We start from the raw sequence: 22,476 nt of genomic DNA on the forward strand, positions 1-22,476 counted from the left end.
AAATGTTGTATTTTGAGCATGAGCATCAGCTTGCACTCTCAGGCCTCTTGTAACTACTATAATGAAGCTAAAATAGACTGTTTTATTAAAAAATATTAATCATTCCGTGCCAACTATGTGATGCCCATGAAAGTACTGACTTTCATGGGCTGAAGTCAACAACTTCCTGGTTACAGGCAAGAATTGAAAAAGGCCAGTAGAAAACTTGAAAACTTGAAAGACAAAGAACATTCTCATTTTTAGTGAGAGTTAAGTATTGCACATCTTTGGGCTCACTGAGTGCTTTTCCCCACACAGACAGATTCCCAAAGAGGCTGGCATTCATTTAGAGGACTTTTAGCATAGTAGGGTTGGTCCTCCCAGGTGTGTGTGCATTCATCACCCTGGTGGGTCTTCTCACCAGCTTCTAATATAGCTGATTGTAGAGAGCAGCACATAGAGCTTAGAGCACCCCAATTTTTATCACCAACAGGAGCTCTGTACTGGATTCTCAAAAGAGGTATGTTTGTAACCCTCAGTGACAGGAGGGTTCATGTAGTTGCATGTATGTGCCTCTGTCTGTATGATTAGAAATTCTTGGGAATAGTTACAAGAAAGTGTTCAAAAATTTCTAAGCATTTATTTACATCTTGTAAGCATCCAGTAGAGTGGCTTATCTGTTGTGCAGCTGACACTGACTCAATTCATTGATGGCAAATTATGTGACATCAATAACACTCTGATCCAGATGTGCTTTGAACTATATAAACTAAGCCATTTTTTTCCCCGTGATACAAGTAAAACAGAAGCCATTGCACTTTCACAGTAAAATGGACTAACAGTGCAATGCTAATGCTGAAAATACATTGAATACTTACACATCAGTGGGTTTTGTGATAATATTCAATTTGTAATTCAGAAATGGACTAGCAATCTCTACATGTTCTTCAGGTTTCTTTACCACAAGCTCTGGAAAAAAACCAACTTGTTAAATACATATTTATAAGGAATATTTAATACCTGTATTAATTCTAGAAAATACTTTCTATAGAGGTTCACTGCAAACATGAGAATAGCAGAGAAAAACCATGGGTGGCTCTAAGTGACATACCATGAAAAAACTAAGTGCTGAACACACCGATCCCCAGTGTCTAGGGTGCTAAAAGTGTGCTTAACCTCAATGTAAGGTTATCCAAGGTAGCTAAGAACAACTACTGCAGCTTATTTTTATTAATTTTCTGTTTCTTATCCATTATTAACATGGCTGTAATGGTTTTATATTCACACTCTCTCATATCCCACATTTAACTCCATCTAGAGCCACACCTAGAACAAGTGTACTTCTAACACTGAATTATTGTGGCAGGACTAGTCACATACTTTAAACGTTTAAAAGATGTTCAGATGCTTTCAGATATCTGCATCACAGAGCTTCTGTGTTGCTTGGATAACAATCCCACTTCATTTTCTCCAGTAGCGTGCTTTTTTAGGAATAAATTAGGACACCTCTCAAAGCATTTAAGAAAGAACCAATACAAAGCAGACAGGGGAAAAAAAATGTAATCCTTTGGGAAGTTTCATTGAAATTAAGCTAAACAATGTCACATTTAGCTCTGAAAACGTTTTGACAGCTAAAATGTATCTACAAATTAAATTTAGAATTTTGAGTAGACAAACCTTGGGGTTCAGATGTCACAACAGTTTCCTTTTTCTGACGGAAAACCTTCCAACGAGGAACTGGTGGTGGTTGTGGTGGTGCTACCAGAGGACAGGATCTAGTTCTAGTGATGAGGACAGGATGGCTATATGTATGGCAAAGCCCATAGAGCCTCATTTTTTCTGAAGAATCAGCCTATAAAACATGGAAAGAAAATATGACTGGGGTCAGATCTCCTTTCTTGTCATATCGCTCTCACAAAAAAAGTACATAATGCAGACAAAAGCATCTTATGGATTGAACAACATCACAGACAGTTGATCACCTGATAAGGCTACCCAAAACCATTCTAATTAGAATTTGATATTCAATAGAAAAAAAAGTATAATGGAATACTTAGAAGTGTTTATATAGTTTATTTTTCATAATAGATTCATTGCTTCTTTCAAGTTTTTATATAACCATTATTTTAGGTGCTACAGAAAACAGAAGTGAAGCAGAATGAAGATGTAAGAGAACAGTGACAACATTTTGTTCTACACCAACATATTTAAAAATACTTCTAAGTAAAAATGTCCTTCATGCTGAATTTATAAAGTGGCAGAATTTCAAAAGCAACTGCCTTTTTTTTTTGTTGTTATTAACTTGTGAAATCTCCAGTTTGAACCAATACATCATTGACGTTAACCTTTTATACATTGCTTAATTTAGAAAACACACTAAAGGCACTGTGGTTGACCTGTATATAAAAGCCCTTAACAGACTTAAGAGTAATTTTAAATGTGGACATTGAGTGGTGCTCTTTCCATTAAAATAATAGTCCAAAACTTAGTATTTTTCAGTACTGAAAGTTCTGTTACAAGATTGTACATCCATTAAAAAATATACCTTCTTTTGCTTGCTAAATAATCTATAGTTTATATCTATAACATGCTTCTCAGCAAGTCTCTGACTGCTCCTGCTCATTGTCAAATGTTCTTGAAATTCTGTAATCACTAACTCTTCAGAAAAGAGTGTAGTTGTGATTGTCAGTTATTTGAATTGAATGCATCAAATTAAACTCTGTCAGGTACAGAAACCTCATCTGATCTCTGAGTTTAATAAAGGAATGGTGACTGGGTACACACATATTCAAGCAACTTAAAAATGCACATTAAAGTGTACAAGTTTAGCAAGGATTTTGAAGAAGATCAGTTAGGTGCAAAAACAGGAGAACTCGTCAGCTGCTGAGTAGGAGACACTCAAATGACTCAATTATTGATTTTTTTCATTCTATTTCAGCAAGCCTAAGACAACTAAATTCAAAGCATATCAGTCCAAGGACATACGTACTAGAAAGCAAAGCTAAAAGGGGTACTGCTAAAAGGAAATTCTGGAACCACTGCAGTCCATGGCAAAATTTCCTACAAATAGAAGGAACAACTCATACCATTGAATTCAGACTTTCAAACTTTTATTATTTCTATCAGTGCAGTACATCTCAGCCCTTGAAGCTTGAAAATGGGCTTTGGTAACCCACAACAAAATCCATTACACTGGTATATTTAATTTCTGTGTAATACCAGTCTTTACTAAAATACTGTCTTAGGCATATAGATTCATCCACCTCATCCTGTTTGGTCTGCCGTCCCTCCTCTGCAGTAGCTTCTGTTGCATAACAGATTGAAACCAAGAATCAAGGCATTAGGTAACAGGAAAGATATAACCCTACGTCACCCCTTCCAGTTTGCTTTTTTGAGTAGTGTGCTGGTTTGAGCTTTAAATGGAGTTTAAAAGCCCAAATGGTAACAGATTGCGATTCCTTCCCCCCTCCCTTTCCTGGTAAGGTAAAACAAAAATCAGGTAGGGGAAAGGAGAGATAAAGTTCACAAAAGAAATGGTCTGAAATCAATATGGAAGTAAAAGAGCTGATTTTTTAACAACAACAAAAAAATATATATAGCACAATAACAGGGAGGGTTTACAAAGGTAAGGGCTAAGGATAAATAGGAAAACACACAAAACCAAGCCTGGATGGCCTTGTAATCCTGGGTTGCAAATGGATTCAGTTCTTTAAAAAGCGTGGACGCAGCTTGGAAAGTAGGTCCCCACCACATGGTCAATGCAGGAAGTGGAAGCAGCAGCAGCAGATGACCTCTCAAGCAGGCAAAGAGATGGCAGTAAAAGATGTCTACCCTTTTCATAGGCTTGCTAGATAAGCAGGGGGACTAGGAATAGGACCACCTTTCACCCAGGGGACCCCTCCTCCTGGCAGGGGAAAACCCAAGTCTCCCTCTGCCCACCTGGATCAAGTTTCTTTTGTCCACCTGGGGGCTGAGTTCTTTCAGCCCCAATCAAGGATGGGTGTAACCTAGCACAAGTAGTATTGCTTATTATTAGCAAATAAACAGTATTGTGGGAGACTTTAAAGTAAATTAATAATATTTCAGAGAACAAGCTAGTCTTCAAAACAATATAAAATACACAGCACAATTATGAAAAAGAAAATAGTACAAGAATCAAGAGCAGTAAGAGCTTCACACCTGCAAGTCATTTTTGGAAATTTCTTATAGTCTAATAATTATGTACAAAGAGTTAAATATAATTAATAATCAACCCAAGAAAGCCTGCTCTAGCATCATAAACAGCTTTAGGTAGAGTGTGAGTGGCTAAGTGGAAATTGTTTTTACCCCAGCTGCATGAAGTCTCTTCTTCCAGGCAATCAGCACCAGAACAAGAGGACACAGTCTCAAACTGCACCAGGGGAAGTTTAGGCTTGAGGTGAGGAGAAAGTTCTTCACAGAGAGAGTTGTTAGCTGTTGGAATGTGCTGCCCAGGGAGGTGGTGGAGTCAACATCCCTGGAGGTGTTCAAGAGGGGATTGGACGTGGCACTTGGTGCCATGGCTTAGTAGTCATGAGGTCTTGGGTGACAGGCTGGACTTGATGATCTTTGAGGTCTTTTCCAACCTTATTGATTCTATGATTCTATTAAGTGGTACATATTCTCCAGCTGTTTTCACCATTAATGGTAGAAATAGTTATAAACATGTTGTTTCTTATAGAACAACAAAACAGAAATTGTGTATCACAGAAGTAATTAACTGTAGTCTTAATAACATACCAAAATTCATGTTTTTCAAGTAGCCCTACAAATAATTAGTCTTTCCCTTCAGAAGCATTTCATCATGATACATTTTTGAGTCCACATCTAGTCTCCCAGGAGACTTCATCTCCTAGGATCCAGAGGAAAGTGAAGTAAAATGGAAAAAGTGAGCAGGCTGTGGCAGGAAAATGGATGCTCAGAGTGCAGAAGTACTGAAATGTAGATTTAATTAATAGGCATTACCTGCTAACTGCTTCACTGCACTAATTTTATTATTTTTGTTACAACATAGTTACTTATTTTCCAAGTGTTTCATTTTATAGCAATCTGAAACATGGAATCTTACCATTTGCCCTAATGTAAAAACATCCTCTTCAAACAAATGTAGTGGTATACAGCCAGCATAGACGACCATTTCTGGATGGGTTGACACAGACAATTCTACAGAGAAAACATTAACATGCTTTAGAAACAGGTAAACAGTAAGTAATTTTTTTTTTCCTGGTTTATTCTTTCTCTACCTTAGTTTTTCTTCTTTGTCTGGCTGTTATTTCATTCAGAACAAGAGCTCATTGTAAAGGTCTCAGCAGAGAAGCCATGGATAGAAAAAAAACACATTGTTCTAATCCTTACCCGTTTAGACCACCACCAGCTTATGCATTTTTCACTTTTTTGACAAAAATCATTAACATAAAATGCAGCAGGTCAAAGAGAGCTCTTGCCATTTTTCTTTTCTCCTCAAATAAAAGAAAAAAATTAGATGCTGCCATGAGGAAGACAATGCATGTGAGTAGACACATTAAAAACATAATGATCAGTCAGTACTATCTAGAGACTTCTCATCAGTGAAAGCAAAATTTGATCTTGCCTACAAGAGGATCAAAAGCTACAGACCCAGCCACTTCTGCCAATGGATATGAAGACTGAGATAAGCACTTTGAAAAATGGGACTGCTTGTAAACCAGTGCTACTGCTCTTTTCTGCCAATCAGATGGAAACATGCAGTTCATGATGGCTGCTTCAGAAAGTGTAAGGGTGTGACCCCATAGTTTTTATCCCACATGCCTTACAAATAATTTCTTTCCCCTGTAATTCTGCCATAGACAAGACAAAGCAGGGGCTCATTCACCTTGTTGCTCCTAAAAAACTGTTGCACTAGGCAACCACTCAATCATATCTGTATCTGTGAAAGAAGCTGTTGTTAATTCCTGAATTATGAAAAGAAACCAAGGCTGTCTGGCTGACAGCCAGGTCACTTATCCTGAAGGGAAATTAAAACGTCTGAAAAATACAGTACCAAAAACTATAAACCAATTGTTTGACCTTAAAGTCAGTTCACAAAGAAGGATCTCTCTCTCTTTTTCCTCAGTCATCTAAGAAAGCATGTGAAGACAGGATTTCAGTACACAAATTGTAACACCTGTTCTTCATCAGAATGTTTTATTCTTGTTCCCTTCAGTTCCACCTCAAATAGAGGGTAATTGCTTCCTATGTTTAGAAAGTATTCAACTAGAAGAGGCCCCAAGAACAGTTATTTTCTGTGAAATAGAATAAAAGAATGCTGCCAACATACAAAGAGAAAAGTAAAAGGGAAAAGAAAGTGGGAAGATAAATTGTATTTTCCATACACTTCTCTATCAGATTTTAAATCCATCTATTTAGAAGATATTCAACTTCTTTTCTTAAAGCAGTAAGAAGTGCCTAGTTCTTAAATATTCTTACAGAAATTCAATTACTCTATTGAATACAAGCATATAGTAAGCCTGAGTTACTTCACAGTGAATTCTTCTATTTCTCACTGCATGCTTGTGATTCTCACACTAAGCACAGATCTTGTATTAGCATTGAGTTTCAACTTCTCAAAATAAAGGCTGTTTTCTAGGTTTGGTCTCAGTCCCTACTGACATAGGTGAAGTTACCAACACATCAGTAGTAACTACAATGTCCTACACATTACAGAATAGTGTGTGCCAGAAGGCACACCAATACCATTGCTTGTGAGAAGTATTTCTCGAATAAAAGTGTTTAATCAAACATCAGGCCAAATGTAAGGCTGTCATAGCCAGCCCAATGGGTTGTGAAATAAAATGTCTGCAGGGCAGACAAACAGCAATGAACAAACTATTAAATCATGCAAACGATTAACCAATCACACCATATTCACATCAATACCACCATTACAATACCAGAAAGACTTCATATGTTGTGCCAGTACCTTTAAAGAATATTATTTGATCCTTTTCTACTGAAAAAAATAAAAATAAAAATGAGGAGGATGTATATAAATTATTTGTATATAAATCAAGTGTACTGTTGATTAGCATGAATTCAGCATCTGAAGAAACTTCTTGAAACAAATATCCTTGACAAAATTGTCATAATAGATGATGAATATTATAACAATACAAAACACCCCACTATATTCAGCACAGCCTATTATTTAGAATAGAATAAACCAGGTTGGAAGAGACCTTCAAGATCATCGTGTCCAACCTATCATCCAACACTACCCAATCAACTAAACCATGGAACCAAGCATCCTGTCAAGCCTCGTCCTGAGCACCCCCAGCGACGGCAACCCCACCACCTCCTCGGGCAGCCCATTCCAGTGGGCAATCACTCTCTGTGTAAAACTTCTTCCTAACCTCCAGCCTAAACCTCCCCTGGTGCAGCCTGAGACTGTGTCCTCTTGTTCTGGTACTGGTTGCCTGGGAGAAGAGACCAACCTCTGCCTGACTACAACCCCCCTTCAGGTAGTTGTAGACAGCAACCCCTGAGTCTCCTCTTTACGTCCATCACTTTGGATTTAAAGATTCTGCTGTGACTTGTTAAAAACTTGAATCTTTGTAGCTGCTTGTGTTTCGCATTTAATGTAAATTTATTTACAAAGGGCAACCACTACACAACCTGAATAAATGTTTGTGTCCCTGGAAGAAGGGAAAGTAAAATTTGAACTGATTCATATAATATATAGCTACCTAGCCACTTCAAAAGAAAAGCCAAGAAGGAAAATTGTTGTCTTTAATAGTTAATTGTTTATATTTTAAAAGAAAAAAAAACCATAAATTTTAAAGACTCAAAGAATTTTCTCACTATATCTTAGTATTTCACCTACATATTTGTCAAACAAGAGCTGATATTGAGTTTTAACTTTCCAATACACTTTAGTTGGCTTTCAATATTCTTCATATCAGGTGTACAGGTCATATGTTAACTTCTGTTGTGTTAGTCATGGTTTAGCTTTACCTACTGAAGAGTGATTTTTCAGACTTATAAAAAGCAACCAAACAAAAAACCCCCAAACAAACAAATTGACACAAATATTGCTGAATGATAATATCTGTTTGAAAAATCAGAACACATTATAAGGCTTCAGTCCCTAATTCAGTGAAAACCTTTGAGTAAACAAATGGAAAATTAAAAGAATGCTTGTTATGTATCTCATTGACTCTGATGGTTAATACTGTACAATTCAACAGCAGAATTTCTAGGATTCATCACTTGCATCCTTCTGCTTCACCTTTGCTTTCTTTTCCCCACAACATACACAAGTACTGGTCACGCTCCTTACATGAAATGTCCACTTCTCATTCCCCAATACCTACCGCTAAAGCAACCACATTCCTGCAATAAATTTTCAATACATTTTCAGCAACTTCCCAATATCCTGCATAGATTGACTTTACCTTTTTAAATTAAACAGAAATTACTGCAATACTATTCTTAACATAAGTTACAGGATTTTAACAAGTTAGAATTAATCCAGTCTGTAATACAGCCTGTAAAGAACTGCAATTTTGGAACATATTAGTAGGTTTAACCTCAGCTCAAGTTCAAAATTAAATGAAAGCAAAGCCTTTTGCCTTACATATATCTCCTGTTTGCATTTTTAGCTTCAAAAGAACAGGACTTACTTTTAACTAAGGCCTGAAGAGAGCGCTGGGCTTCTGGCAACTTTTGTGGAGACTTAAGTGCTACCTTGTTTTTTTCCTTTTCTCCTTCTCTGCTTTTCTTTTTTCCAGTTTCTCCCTTCTCTGCCTTCTCTAACATGAAAAATAAATATTAAATTATTATTCTTCCACATACAAGCTATGAACCATAATAGCTCATACTGTATAAATGCTTTCATGATATTTTAGATAACTTTAAAAAAAGAGTCAACCACACACTAGTTCAAGCCAGGTGTGCTGGCAAATAACTAATATTATTCAGTTAAAACAACACCTAAAAAAAATTGTTAAGCTGTAAATGCAGATTTGTTGAGAAGAGGCCAGAGAGTCTTTGGCCCCATGTAGCAGTTAGTGCACAACTTTCATGTCCCTACTATAATAGTTCCTTAATTTCTGGCACTATGTCAAATATTTCCTTTGTGTCTTTGCTCCTGTAAATCAGTAATTTAAAAAGAAAACAAAAAATTCTAGCAGAGAGGAGACAGATTCCCAACAGACATCAAAAAAAGAAAGTCTCCCAAAATTAGAACCTTCCTTCAAGAATTAGAACTTAGACTATAAGAAAATATATTTAAAACGAAAAAAAACCACCAATCCCAGACATTAGCAAAGCATCTGAACAGAGGTAGAGTATTCCATTGGGTGAATGACAGTGCTCATCCCAGTGGCTGCATCCCTGCGCATGTCTATTCCAAACTCTGAAATATCTACTACCAAGGTGAGTGGGTCATAAAAATGACAGCAAAAATTCTTAAGAAAAATTACCCCTCAGGGCTCTTCTAGTATTTTCATAACACTTTTGACATTATGACTTAGTATTTGGGATTCAAAGTAGGGAAGGCAGGGATTTTTCTGAAAATCTAGGAAGAATTAGAAATTTCAGTATGATTTTTGACCTTCCAGAAGTATTGGAAGTGTTGTGAAATCCCTGCCTTCAATTTAAAAAGGATCAACTAAGAAAACTCAGTTTAAAACATAAACATTTAAGAATACACTGGAACAAATAAGTATCTAAACTTAAGTTTTTTCGTTTAAATATAAATAGGATTAAGCAGCTGTTGAAGAAAAGTAATACTTTTACCTAATAGTATAAACCTAAAAGCTGCTATAAACAAAAAAATGCGGGTAGATAATAGAATCTAATTGTCAGAGTCTTCAGCAGGTGAAATGTATAATTTATTGATGGTCAGAGCAGTGTTCCCTTAAGGAAACGGTAACCTCTCTTATCTCTCTGCTAGGAACCAGTCTTAGAGAAATGGCTGCGAGAGAGCTGAACAAATCTCTGCCATAAATGAAGCTCTTTGCAAAATGTAAGAGAGACTGTTATTGCTTCCAATGAGCTTTATAGATAAAACTTTTTTGATTTTACATCATTGCAACACGCACAGGAGCAGTGCCTTCCAAGAAGGAAGAAGGCAGTCAGGAGCACCAGGAGGCTAGTATAGGCGAACAAGGTGCTCCTATGCTTACTTGGGCAAAATAGAGTCTATAAGCAATGAAAGTGAAAATGGGCCACGTGGGAGGACTACAAAGAAATTATCCAAGCAGCCAGGGATCAGGTTAGGAAAGCAAAAACACAGATAAAATTACATTTGGCTAGGGACATAAAGGGGAATAAGAATTATTTCTTCAGGTACATCAGTGACAAAAGGAAGGCTAAGGAACATGTGGGGCTTCTCCAAAAGATCTGGTCATGACAGATACTGAGAAGGCTGAGGTGCTCAGTGACTTTTCCTCAGTGTTCACCTGCAGGGGCTCTAGCTGCACCACCCAAGCTCCAGAATACACAGGTGAGGAGAGAAAAAAAGCAAGATTTGCCCACTGTAAGCAAAGATCAGCCAGACAGCCTCACCTTTAAGGTCCCTTCCAAGCCAAACCGTTCTATGAATCTATTTTCAGTGAAACAAACCCACAGAGGATTATAAAGCTCATTTGAAGCCAGAGGTTTTGCTAACTTCATTCATGATTTTCCTGCAAAGATAACACTGCCTAAAATTACAGACCTTTACCAATTTTATCAGCTTTCTCAGGTTTATCTGATTGCTTATTCACTGTATTCACTGTGTTTTTTAACTCCGAGACTTCAATCTCTTCAGGTTTTGTATCTGACTGAGGAATATCAGGTTCTGGAGTTTTCTTATTTGGCAACCTGAATTCTGGCACAAGCTCTTTCAAAAAGCCCCAGACTTTGTCCAAGTATTCAGGCCTATAAAGAAAACAACAACAACAACAAAAAGATCCACACATGTCAATGGTAGTGACACTTGCAGTATGAGAAGAAAGTGTGATTTACATTTAGACACCACCATATACTACCACTGACAGTAAAACTCTCAGAAAAGCCACTAGGTTATTCTAGTATAATACACATGCTTGATTTTGTGTATTAGCCAATTTGAGATATAGATAATGGTCAGACCCACAAAGAAAGAAATGGTGCCTAGAGAAGCATATAAATAAGCATTATTTTTAACGTTTTTAGTAGATAAAAGTTGCAGTAGGGAACTTCACACCATGTAACTTGCCTCTGGCTCTATACTTTAAAAAAAAAAAAAAAAAGGGGGCAATTAGGATAAAATAGTCTAGAAGTTTCAGCACAGATAGTTCCATGCCTCTTCCACTTGATTCCATCCGCTATTAACAGCTTTTTATGACATGAATCGACAGCTGCAATCATATTGGTTCTCTGCAGAAATTCAATGATTGCAGAAACAAATTAAAGCTGAGTAAGCTGTTCAGGGTCACAAATAAAGTTTCATGCAAACCAATTGCATGCAATCAATTAAAAGAAAAAAAAAAACCAAAGAAAAGTAATTGATTGTAGAATGACTCAAAGCTTTACTATACTACTACTGTAAAGACTGTACTATTCACATTTTCTTATATCAGCGTATAATACTTTTGCATGAAATACCAGAGTCATAAATATTGTTGCATTGTGGGTTTTTTTCTGTTGACAGTTGTAAAATTAACTGGATAAAGACACAAAATTTACATTAGTTGGAAATCTAAATCCAGGGGCTCCACACACACTACTGTGAGACACAAATATATCAGAAAAACTAAATCACAAGCACAGCCTGGGACATAAAAATTGCTTAAATAAGTGCTAAAATACTTTTTTTATTGAACTTAATACTGAAACACCATCATAAATAAACAACTATACCTAAATAAATTAGATAACAAATAGCTGTGGTTTATATATATGCTTTTTTTTTTCATTAGAATGTATAGATCAAAAGGCAAAAAGTGTAATTTAAACAAAAGTCTAAATATTTAGACTATTACTAGATGACTAATATCTTGGTCATTCAGTAAAAAGAATGTCAAGCTGAAAAATTAGAATATCTCATCTTTAAACAGAATTTAAACACAGAGGAAACAAGAAAAACTTTATAATAGGTTGGAAATAATAGTTTTGCTTGGAAATAAAGGTGTATCAACAGTTCCAATATGAAAGGTAAAAACACCATATTGACTGAGGCTGATTACTTCTGAATTCATGATGTATCCTTTCTATAGAACTTTCAGATATAAAGTTATTATTAGTTACAAACTTTATCACAAATATACATCAGTTTAATGGGAAAAATAGCTTTACAAGCAACTGTATGGCAAAGAAAAATACAATAAAATTTAACACCCCTTGAAGGCACATTTCACAAGTGCCAAAATCAAAAGTTTTACATTTTCCAAAATCGATGCTGAAGGATTTTTACAGATCAGTTTTATTTCTCATAATTCCTTCTAGAATTAAATATTAAGCAAGTAATAAGCAAATTGTTATTAGAACAACTTACTGGAGAGGAATAACTTCTGGTATCCATCCGGTCAGTGTATGTAGAACTGTAAATTCCTCCAGCTCTCTTTTCCCAGTCCGTACACTACAAGATAGAAGTAGACATTACACAGAACTATACTATAATCAACTCAAAATAAACTGTGTAATCCAAATTGCTTTCTGTAGGAGCAAATCCACACACAACAGCTTGGGGGGGTGGGGAGGATAAAAATAATTACTTGCAACATGAGGAGTTTTCCAAACCACTGATGACAGCTAGCCAACAAAGCCCAATTTGCTTTTATGCCTTTGCATCACATCCACTACTTTAGTGTTCCCTCTGGTACAACAGCATTGCTTGTGAATTGTTAGCATAGCAGCATGCTATGCATACTTGCACACAGTAAAGCCCCCTTTTTTCAGGGCTTGGAATATGGATTTGAAAATTCTCATGCTAGAAGAGGGATATGGATCTATAACTTCGTTTACCTGACCAGCTGCTTTAACTCCCATGTTATTATGCACAAGCTGACTGCATTTTCAGTGTACTGCACTCCACTCTTTCAAATTAATACAGTCTCATACTCTCTAGAGAAATTTCTGATTGTAGATCCTCAGAGGATCAAGCCTAAAGATGCCAGCAGCTGGCAATGACTAACCCTTATACTCTGGAGAATGCAGTATTTAAAACACATTCCTGCAAACAGTTTCCTAATAGACAGCCCAAGGCAACTCCCTAGCCTTTGTATATGTACTTAAGATCACCCTTGTGACAAACATAACTTGATAGGACCAAACAAGGAAACCTGACTACCCACACCAGTGTTTTAAACTTGGCATCCACTGCTCATCTCATAGGAACCTGTGACCACAAAACAACTGCCTTTCAGGTCCGTTTTAGGGAAGTGGATCACTATTCAGCCCACGACAGCAGAACTGTAGCAAAAGCATCAACAAGCAGCTTAAAATAATCTTTTCAATGCTGGCTAAGCCAATACTGGTAAAGGCTGACAGTTAAAACTTGGCAAAAATTTATTGGGCATTTTAATTTGGCAGATAACCACATGCAAACTTTTTAGGAACATTGGCAAACAGATCAGGGAGAGTACTCCAGTTTCTTTGTGAGGTTTTCTGTGCACGAATTTTCAAACACACTGCACCTTCTGTAGGTACAGAGCATTTTGCTTTATTGATTTATGGTGTTGACTTGCAGAAATGTGTATATTTGTTATTATTAAAACAATGACCAAAATATGTTTCTCATGTATACTAAACAAATTTTTGCAAATTCCAAATTACTTCAAAAAACAAAGCACAAGTGAGATGACTAAACATACCTAGTATTTGCCAGCTTAATAATAGCTTTGGACAGCAACATTGGCCAAAGTTCAACTTCACAGGTTGTAACTGGTAGTAATAAACTATCCACTTCATTGAATGGCATAGTGTCATCAACAGTGATCTTTCTCCAGCACCCCTATGACAGGGGGAGAGAGAGAAAAGAAGAATAAAACACTCAGTTCATGGGCTGGAAACAGAACTTCTATGCAAGAGAACTTTCAGCACTTTCCCAAGAACCCAATTGTAGCATAATTTTATATTACATTTAGCTTTAAAAGAAGTTCTCATATAATAATCTGAGAAACACAGAAACAGTACTCATCACAATATTTTACTGCTGTAATTGCAATTAATCTAATTGCAGCTATTTCTAAATATATTTCCTCTCATGTGCATACATTCATTTCTGTTTCTTCAGCTACCATGACAGATGCCTAAGAAACAGTAATTATCAAAAAGAGGCTTAACTAAGATGTCAGTTTTTGCAAATGCTTCTTTAAGGTCTTAGTCTAGCAAAGATTTTTCATATGAGCATTGCTTCCCAGGAACTACCTGAGGATGTTGATTACAGTGGTTAGCACCATGGAAAGCATTAAGACAGTGTTTTATACAAAACACTACAGGAAACAGCAAAAAATGACCAAATGTAAGAAATACCCATATTTCCAGGATAAGAAACAAACAGGTAAGGCACTGATGTCTCCAATTCCAGATCTTTTATTAGTAAATTGAGCTTGTATCCCACAAAATAATCTTGCCTACCATTTCCCAAAACAGTCTCTATCCTAGTGATCAAAAACCAGGCTTATTAGAATTAGTGGGGCAATAGCAAGTACTTCTGTTAACTTACCCACAAAATAACAAAGAATGACCAAATCAGAAAAACATTCACCATATGTTATCAAAGCTTGCAAACTTACTACTCTCTGTTTGTAACTAAAGTATGGCTTCAAGCTGAAATGCCCATGATTAACTTCATGTGAGTTTGTCTAGGTTTAGCCCATACCTGGGAATGAACTATATCAGTTACTCTATCACCAAATGACTCCATCCCAGCAGAGCACAGAAATCAGGAAAAGGAGAGAAGATTCACAGATGGAAATGAAAACGGATTTAATGACACAGCCAAATTAATACCAACGTTAATATAAAGCTATATGTAGCCCAGCAAAAGTGCAGCAGTCACATTAGCCAAAAGGAAGAGGAGCAGATCGAGAGAAAAGCCAAGCAATAGACTCCTCTCTCCCCCACAAACTTCCTCCTTTACACTGAGTGTGATGCTCATAGTATGGGATACACCTGTGAGCCAGCTCAAGTCAGCTGTCCTGGCTGACTGGAAACTACTGATGGCCTGCAGCTGGTCTGTTATTTTGTGCCAGCAAAACCAGGACAGAGCGCTAGAGGTTCCAGGAGAAAGAAAATTTAGGCCATGTGGCAAAGATACCCAAAAAAGTATAAAAAAGGCTAACATATTTTTTTATGACTAAAACTATTACCTGATAGCCAAAACTAAGTTTTTAGTATTTCCCATGTTTGAAAAGGACCTAGTAAGTGAACTAGTCACATATACATCTCCTCTTTCAACAATCGCTGAAGTTTAATAGAGTGAGCAGTACAAGTTGAAAGATAAAAACTGAAGAGATATTTGGCAATTCTGTGCATGTAATTCCTAAAAGGCAATAGTATTTTTTGCAAAATTAGCACCATCATTTTTTTTCCCTCTTTGCCAATTGCTCACCTTTTATACTTAATAAATAATAGTATCCATACTGCAATTATTTTCCATCACTGATAACCTTTTCTTAGCATTTCACTATCATCTTTAGAGTTAAATATGCTGGTTTAAGGAAATAAGACACCAGGAGAAAGAAAGAAAAATATGTGGTGCAGAAGGTTTATGGATAGGAAAAAAATAAATAGTGGAAATAATGATACAAATACAATAAACTTGAGCAACTTGTGTTTCATTAGGACCTTTGGACTGCTTAATCAACTGTCTCCCTTGTTTTGGCTGTTCACTTTTATTCATGAGCACAGATTTCTGCTTTTTGCTTTTTAAATAATAAATTTTTAAAAAGGCTTTTAAGCACTTGGTAAGATTTTGTTTTCTTTTTTTTTTTTTTTTAAGTACAAATTTTTCTGTTTCCATGAATTCTGTTTTTATAGAAGTCCAATAGGATGCCTTTGAGTTTTCATGAACATGTCCAACTTTACACTTCCAACTGACTGTTTCCAAAATATTTTCAAGTTTGGGCAACTGGAAGTTCAATAGGGTCAATTATGCTCCTTAGTGCTTTCTGATACTCTGCAAAAGGCAAATGTAACCAAAATAACCCTAACAATACAGACAACTTGTAACTTTGGGGTTAGTGATTATTTATTAGTATGAGGTTCAACATTAAGTTATTCTCCCTGTTGACTGCAAAATATATTGAGACATTATTGTCCCCACAGAATGTTTTGGTTCTACCAGTACATCTTCAGTAAATAGTCCTCACATTTGAAGTCTTTAATGGTATTTAAATACAATTGTACACAAATAGCTCTGTAAAATCATCCAGCTGAGTTACTTAATAAAAAAACATTCTTCATGCAAATGACTCTGGGAAACATTTGAATCAAACCTCTATATTCACTGTACAGAAACAGAAACACCTTAAGTTCTATTTTGAAACAATGCACATAATATCAGCAGATAAAATTAAGATTGAAACAAAAAAGGGGTAAAAGTTACTGAGTGAAAATTCCAGTCATACAGTTCATAGTGCAGGGCAAACCTCACAATCAGCCTTCATATTTTTCTCCCTAGCAAAACTGAAATGAGACATACCTTTCTGGTTTTTTTTTACAGTAGAAGCCAAGTAACACTGAGTATTAAAGGATATCCCAAAATACTGACAAGAAATACTCTCATAAAACAAACAAAACACATAAGAAAAAAGAGGGGAAAAGAAAAAACTTCTGTAAATGTGCCAAATCAAAAATAATTTAAAATAGACTATATGAGGACATGTGACTTAGAAATAAAGCCCTGCAAAAATGTGATGTAAAGCATCACATACACCTCAAAAGAACTACAAATGGTGACTACTAATCACTCAAATTAACATTATTTTAGCTACATGCTATAATATGATACAGAATAAACCAATTGCTTCCTGTCAAATGTACTCAAATTGTGCTTTGGACTAAGGAATGACAACGAGAACTGCTGCTCAGTACAAAAAAATGTTACAAATATCAGAAAAAAATATTTCAATAGGTAGCTTGAACATATGCAACACTAGCAACCACCATTATTGGATCCTCTTTCTGTAATGTAATAAAAAACAGTCAAATATACTGTAAATGTAGCATCTTGTTGCAGTGCTCAGAATAAAAACCCAAACATCTATCCATCAGCAAAATTCTACATAATCTATGAAAAAGGATTAATGCCTTTTCAATAACTGTATTTTATCAAGTTCTAAGTTGTACAGAAATCACAGGAACTATAAAAGGCATTTTTATTCACACGCATCAACAATTTGTCAACACTTCTATTCCTGCAAATCTGTATCTTTTTGAAAAGAATAAATACTTACCCTAACCATTAAAATTCGCCATGCTAGCTGCAAGTTTAGAGATTGTTGGATCGAAGTACTTACCATCCAATGAAGTTTCACTACGTATTTTCCATAACTATTGTACAAAGGCATATGTTCCTTGGTAGCTTTACATAAGGCATAAATGTGTTCCCATGGCTTCCACGAAAGTGTGGATGTTCCATTAGTTAAGTTCTTTTCATTGAGGATCCTCCAGACTGTGTAAATGTCACTTACAATCCATCTCATCAGCTGAAAACCAGAGAAAAATAGAATATTTTTTTCCAGCTTATCTCTTGTAGAAAAATAAAATCAAGTTATAATACAAAGATCAAAGGCTAAAACATATCTTGTTTTAAATAAAGAAGTGACAAAGTGTAGCTACTGTTTCATGCAAAAATTAATTTCACTGGAACAACTTTTCTTAAAATTGTCATCTCTTTCTACATTAACATAAATTGAAACTAAGTAAAGGCACAATATAAATTATGCTGCCTATCACTAAATAAAAATAAGGACATATGATTTCAAAATAAATTATGTTACAGGGCTTGTGAATTATCACCTGTTTAATAGCTTATTACTAATAATAAGCTACTAAATAGCTGCTAAAAATCAGTATTGGCTTTAGTACTTGTTATTTGTACACAATCAAAACCAATCCCAAATTAGTAAAAATATTTATTAATTTAAAAAAATTTAAAATAGAAACTTTCACTGATCGTGTTTTTTAATATGGCTTTCTAATATGAAGATTTCTGATGTGTGCTATAGTTTCACAAGCATTGTAAGGCCATTATAGTGATTTATATAACCAAGAATGAGAATAAGCTTTTACTACAAGAAACTTGCCCAAAAATTCATTAATGGTTCTGTGGACAGTAAAATTTACATAATCTGTTTTCTGGTGGCTTCCTTCCCTACACTCTCACTGGTGATGAATTTTGAATTTTCATTGAAGCATTGAATGAAATAGAAATTATGAAGTAATATTCTATTCAACAAAGCATTCAGATGCTTTGGTTCTACTTGCTGTATAATTTTCTCTGATCTGTAGAAATTCAGTAAACAATTATTCAACTGGAGAGAAGGAAAAGATTGGCTGGGTTACAGACATTAGCACATATATGCAAGCACACAAAATCCATGACTACAGGAAAGCTTGAATGAAAAATATAAATCCTTTCTAATATATCTTTTATTTGTTCTTACCTTTAGAGAATATTATCCTGCAATAATTTTCATAGTTCATAGACTGCATAGTTAAAAAAACCCAAACACCTAAACAGGTTTGTAAGCCCTCTTACTAACATTGCTTTAATTTTTCAAATTCTAAAAGGGAAACAACAATTACACTAATCTAGGTGATTTATTGCCACTTTGTACCTATCATTCTTTCCTCCTTTGCAATTTATTTCTTCATTTTAGAAATTTGGAGTGAAATAAAACAAAAAGTTTCAAATACTTAAAAAGCAAGGAAAAAAATTATTAAGGAACAGTAATGTACTTTTACTTACCTCACTACAAAATATATGCTCATTTGCTGAAATGAGGTCAAATGAGGTTTCATTTTGGACAACCACAGGAATCTAGGAGGAATTAGTTAAGTCCATAAAAAAATGAAAACAAATTTTTTTACAATAGTGACATAAAAATAACAGACAATTGGGAAACATTTATTAGACATTTACAAACTAAAGGCCATTCGTATGCAAATCTTGTAGCTGCTTTTGTATTTCTGAAAAAAAAAAGGTCTTGAAATGTAGATGTTCAGAATTTTTAAACTATTATTTTTACCACAAGACTTTTAAAGAGTACCAAACTAAAAGATTACACACATAAATTGAGATTCCCTCAATATATTCATAGCTCTGCATTTAAATAATTATCACCACACTGTCTCATACTTTGAGATTACCTTGTCTTCCCTCTTCCCAAGATTCAAAGGCAAGGGTCTCCTCGTGGTCATTTAGAGAGTGGTATTTTCAGTATGAACTCTTTTGACTGTATGATATACTTTTTATGACAATTACTTGTTTATATGGGTTTTTTTGGGTCTGTGTTTCTTGGGTTGGTTTGGATTGGGGTTTTTTGTAAGCAGTTTAGAAATAATGTGCTAGGACTGTAGTTTATTGAACTATATATATCTGGGCCTCGCATCATGTACTCGTGCTCATTGCTTTAGTCTTTGATTACCACACTAAATAGGCTTGTTCATGCTTCTTTTATAGTTACTAATGGATTAGGTAGCACATATCATCTTAAGAGCCTTTGACCACTTCACATTTGCATTATATTTTTTACAACTTCTAACATTTCTAGTAATCATAACTTTTTGGTTCAAGATACATTAGACCAAAACAGGCATCAAAGTTTCAACCTGGTCTTAAAGAAAAACTAACTCTTTCTTCATAGTGATTTAAGGATAGATTTTAAAAGCTATTTTTTTATACAGATACACGTTTCCATGGCTTTCTGGGCTGCCAGCTCTGTTTTGCCCTCATCTTTCAGATACCTCTACTCAGTTTATGCATTTTGGCAGTGTTTCTCATCCAATCTTTTGGTCTTGTCAATTTCTCCCCTGACCTCCTCCTCTCCTAGTTCCATTAAAAATTAAACTTGGACCTGTTTAGTGTCTAGTTAATAAAAAATAGAACTGACAAACTGACAAAAGGAAAACTGACAAGCCTGAAAAAGCTGGAAGGGTGGTCAAAGTGTTTTAAAACTTCAGCATTTCATCTGAATCAAAAATTGTTTAAAACTTAGATTAGCAGCAGCACTGGAGAACACTAACCTTTGAAATGGTTGGCTGTTTTTTTTGGTTGGTTGGTTGTTGGGTTGTGGTTTTTTTGCAATTAACTTTAAAAGCAAACTGAATAAGAGCATAATTTTATATGTTAGGGTTACTTTCCAGACCAATATTGTCAGATATGTGGACGTATTTTGTATGTACACCGGGGAAATACAATAGCTGAAGTGACAAAAGGTACTGTATTTCTGGTAAAGCTAATTCATGAGCTTAGGACAGATAGTTACTTGAGATACCTGATCAAGGGAAGCCTTAGCTGAAACAAACAGAACTTGTTTTGCCATGACACTGATTTTTAAGTGAGAAAACAAGAACACAAAGGAAAAAAAAGCATCTCTCTGTCCAGATGTCTTCTAAATGAATGTGGAGTCAAAAGCAAAGCAAACTTACAAGGATACAATACAACGGTATTTTTTTGTACCAGGAGGTGCTAGTCCATATGATCCTGGTAAGAAAGGCACTCAGACTCTGTAAAGTATCATTTTAAATGTCATTGTTGTTAGAGTTAACTGAAAGGTTGTTCACATAAGAACTTGCTGCTGCAGCCAGATATAGGTAAGGGGACACAGGTGGTGTAGTTACTGGTAACAAGCAGGACTGCCTGCAGGCTCCTCCCTTAACAGCGAGATGTCTGAGTTTCTCCAGCAACCAGAGATTACACCCAACACCATGCAGGCCTCAAGGCCAAACTCTGTGAGCAGCACAGGTTAGCTGCTGTATGCATCACTGACTCATCAGTGCACAAAAATTTACTGGACAGGATGACTATGCATGGCCAAGCAAGGTTTTATCCATTGAATGAATTTCTTCTGCTAATTTTGCACTACTTGTGACATAGCTAAGCAAGTGGGATTTTTTCATTATGACCTTGCTTGTTTCTTACCTTATTTGTTAAAAACTCATGTGGACGCTTCCATGAATGCACTTTTAAGGATGTTGGCAACGCTATTTTCCCTTCAGGATCATCAAAAACATGCTACATAATATGCATGGACAGAAATGGAACATTTTTCATTAATTACAGTATTGTATTTTCCACACAATTTATAATAATATATAATTCATGCAATAATTAAGGGGAAAAAACAGCAGAAAAATGAACTACTAGTATCCATAACTGAACCAAAAGAAGTGCAAAGCCCAAAATAAAGATTCAGTACAAAAGCTGCTTATAGTGTTCTAAGCAGTCTACATGGTCTGCATCCTATAAATATGTTTATATGAAATGTTTTCTTTCTTTTCCACCTTTCAGAAAACACTCTCAAAAAAATGATTAAGCTTCAAAGTCAGGCACTCATCCACCAACCTGCTTCTAAGTACCCTAACTCATTCCTAGAGCTTTTGAAACTGAAGACTGAAAGTATCTAAAGCAGTGTTTAGACACAAAGCAGGTTCCACACAGTTAATACTGCTATAGAAACCAGAGAGCTATAATTATACAGTGTTGTGAATTAGCCCATTAAAAAGAGAGTCTCAAATAATTTTCAAACTTTCATTTCTAAAGTGTTACTGATCTTCTGTGTGAACAGAAGGTGTCAGGATATATGATATATTTTTACTTAATAATACAATATAGGGTGAAGAGATGCTTCTGCTCATGTGGACTGAGCATTTAATCAGATACATAGTTAATGCCTTTTATTCATGCCTGGAATTTTAAATAGCTTTTAGGCATGTATATACATTTCTGTGTGTTTCACAGTCCATGATGTCTACAAACCAGAGAAATATTTTCTGGGAAGGAAAAACTACATAACTACTGATTCAAGGAAGACAAAAGAAAAATCTTTACAAAAGTATACAAGCCCAAAAACCCCACAAAGACTCCAAAATAGCATTTTCCATGCATTTTTTTTCTCTTACTAGTTTCATAGTATAAATTCCTTCAACATATCAGTCTGCAATAAATTATTTTGAGAACTTGAAAGAAAAAAAAGTAAGTTGGAGGACAAGAAAACCCTTTTGGGAATGATTATTTTTCTAAAAGCTTAAAGGAAGTCTTGTAGCCTGGAATTAACTCTGTATTAATAGAGTTTATATTCTGCTTTCAGAGACTTACAACCTCAACTACAATGTGTAACAGAAAAATTTAGTACTTAAATGCTAGATAAACTAGAAAAAGGAAGCAGGTGAGAAAGACATAACATTATGCAAAGGAATATGAAAACCAAACACCTTTTATTTAATTTAACAAGTGGAAAAATTCTTTGAAGAAGGATACTGTAGGTTCAGGTAAACTTGGCTGACAAAACCAGTTTTAACTTATCTGTTACTTAAGATGGTGATAAG

The 22,476-nt window shown here is 35.3% G+C and overlaps 1 protein-coding gene across 1 annotated transcript in view; it reads right to left on the reverse strand.

The window, feature by feature from the left end:
- The window catches only part of ADGB (androglobin), a 107,345-nt gene that overhangs the window by 67,476 nt on the left and 17,393 nt on the right, over window positions 1–22,476 (reverse strand). The window contains exons 4-13 of the mRNA XM_054162507.1: window positions 21,071–21,163; window positions 18,896–18,967; window positions 17,442–17,630; window positions 13,791–13,930; window positions 12,473–12,556; window positions 10,673–10,875; window positions 8,634–8,762; window positions 5,066–5,160; window positions 1,657–1,831; window positions 858–948 (exon numbers count right to left, since the gene is read on the reverse strand). Of these exons, the coding sequence (XP_054018482.1) occupies window positions 858–948; window positions 1,657–1,831; window positions 5,066–5,160; window positions 8,634–8,762; window positions 10,673–10,875; window positions 12,473–12,556; window positions 13,791–13,930; window positions 17,442–17,630; window positions 18,896–18,967; window positions 21,071–21,163 (1,271 nt within the window). The remainder of the gene's footprint in view (window positions 1–857; window positions 949–1,656; window positions 1,832–5,065; window positions 5,161–8,633; window positions 8,763–10,672; window positions 10,876–12,472; window positions 12,557–13,790; window positions 13,931–17,441; window positions 17,631–18,895; window positions 18,968–21,070; window positions 21,164–22,476) is intronic.

Source organism: Dryobates pubescens, chromosome 6 (genome assembly GCF_014839835.1).
Source record: "Dryobates pubescens isolate bDryPub1 chromosome 6, bDryPub1.pri, whole genome shotgun sequence".
Lineage (NCBI taxonomy): Eukaryota > Metazoa > Chordata > Aves > Piciformes > Picidae > Dryobates > Dryobates pubescens.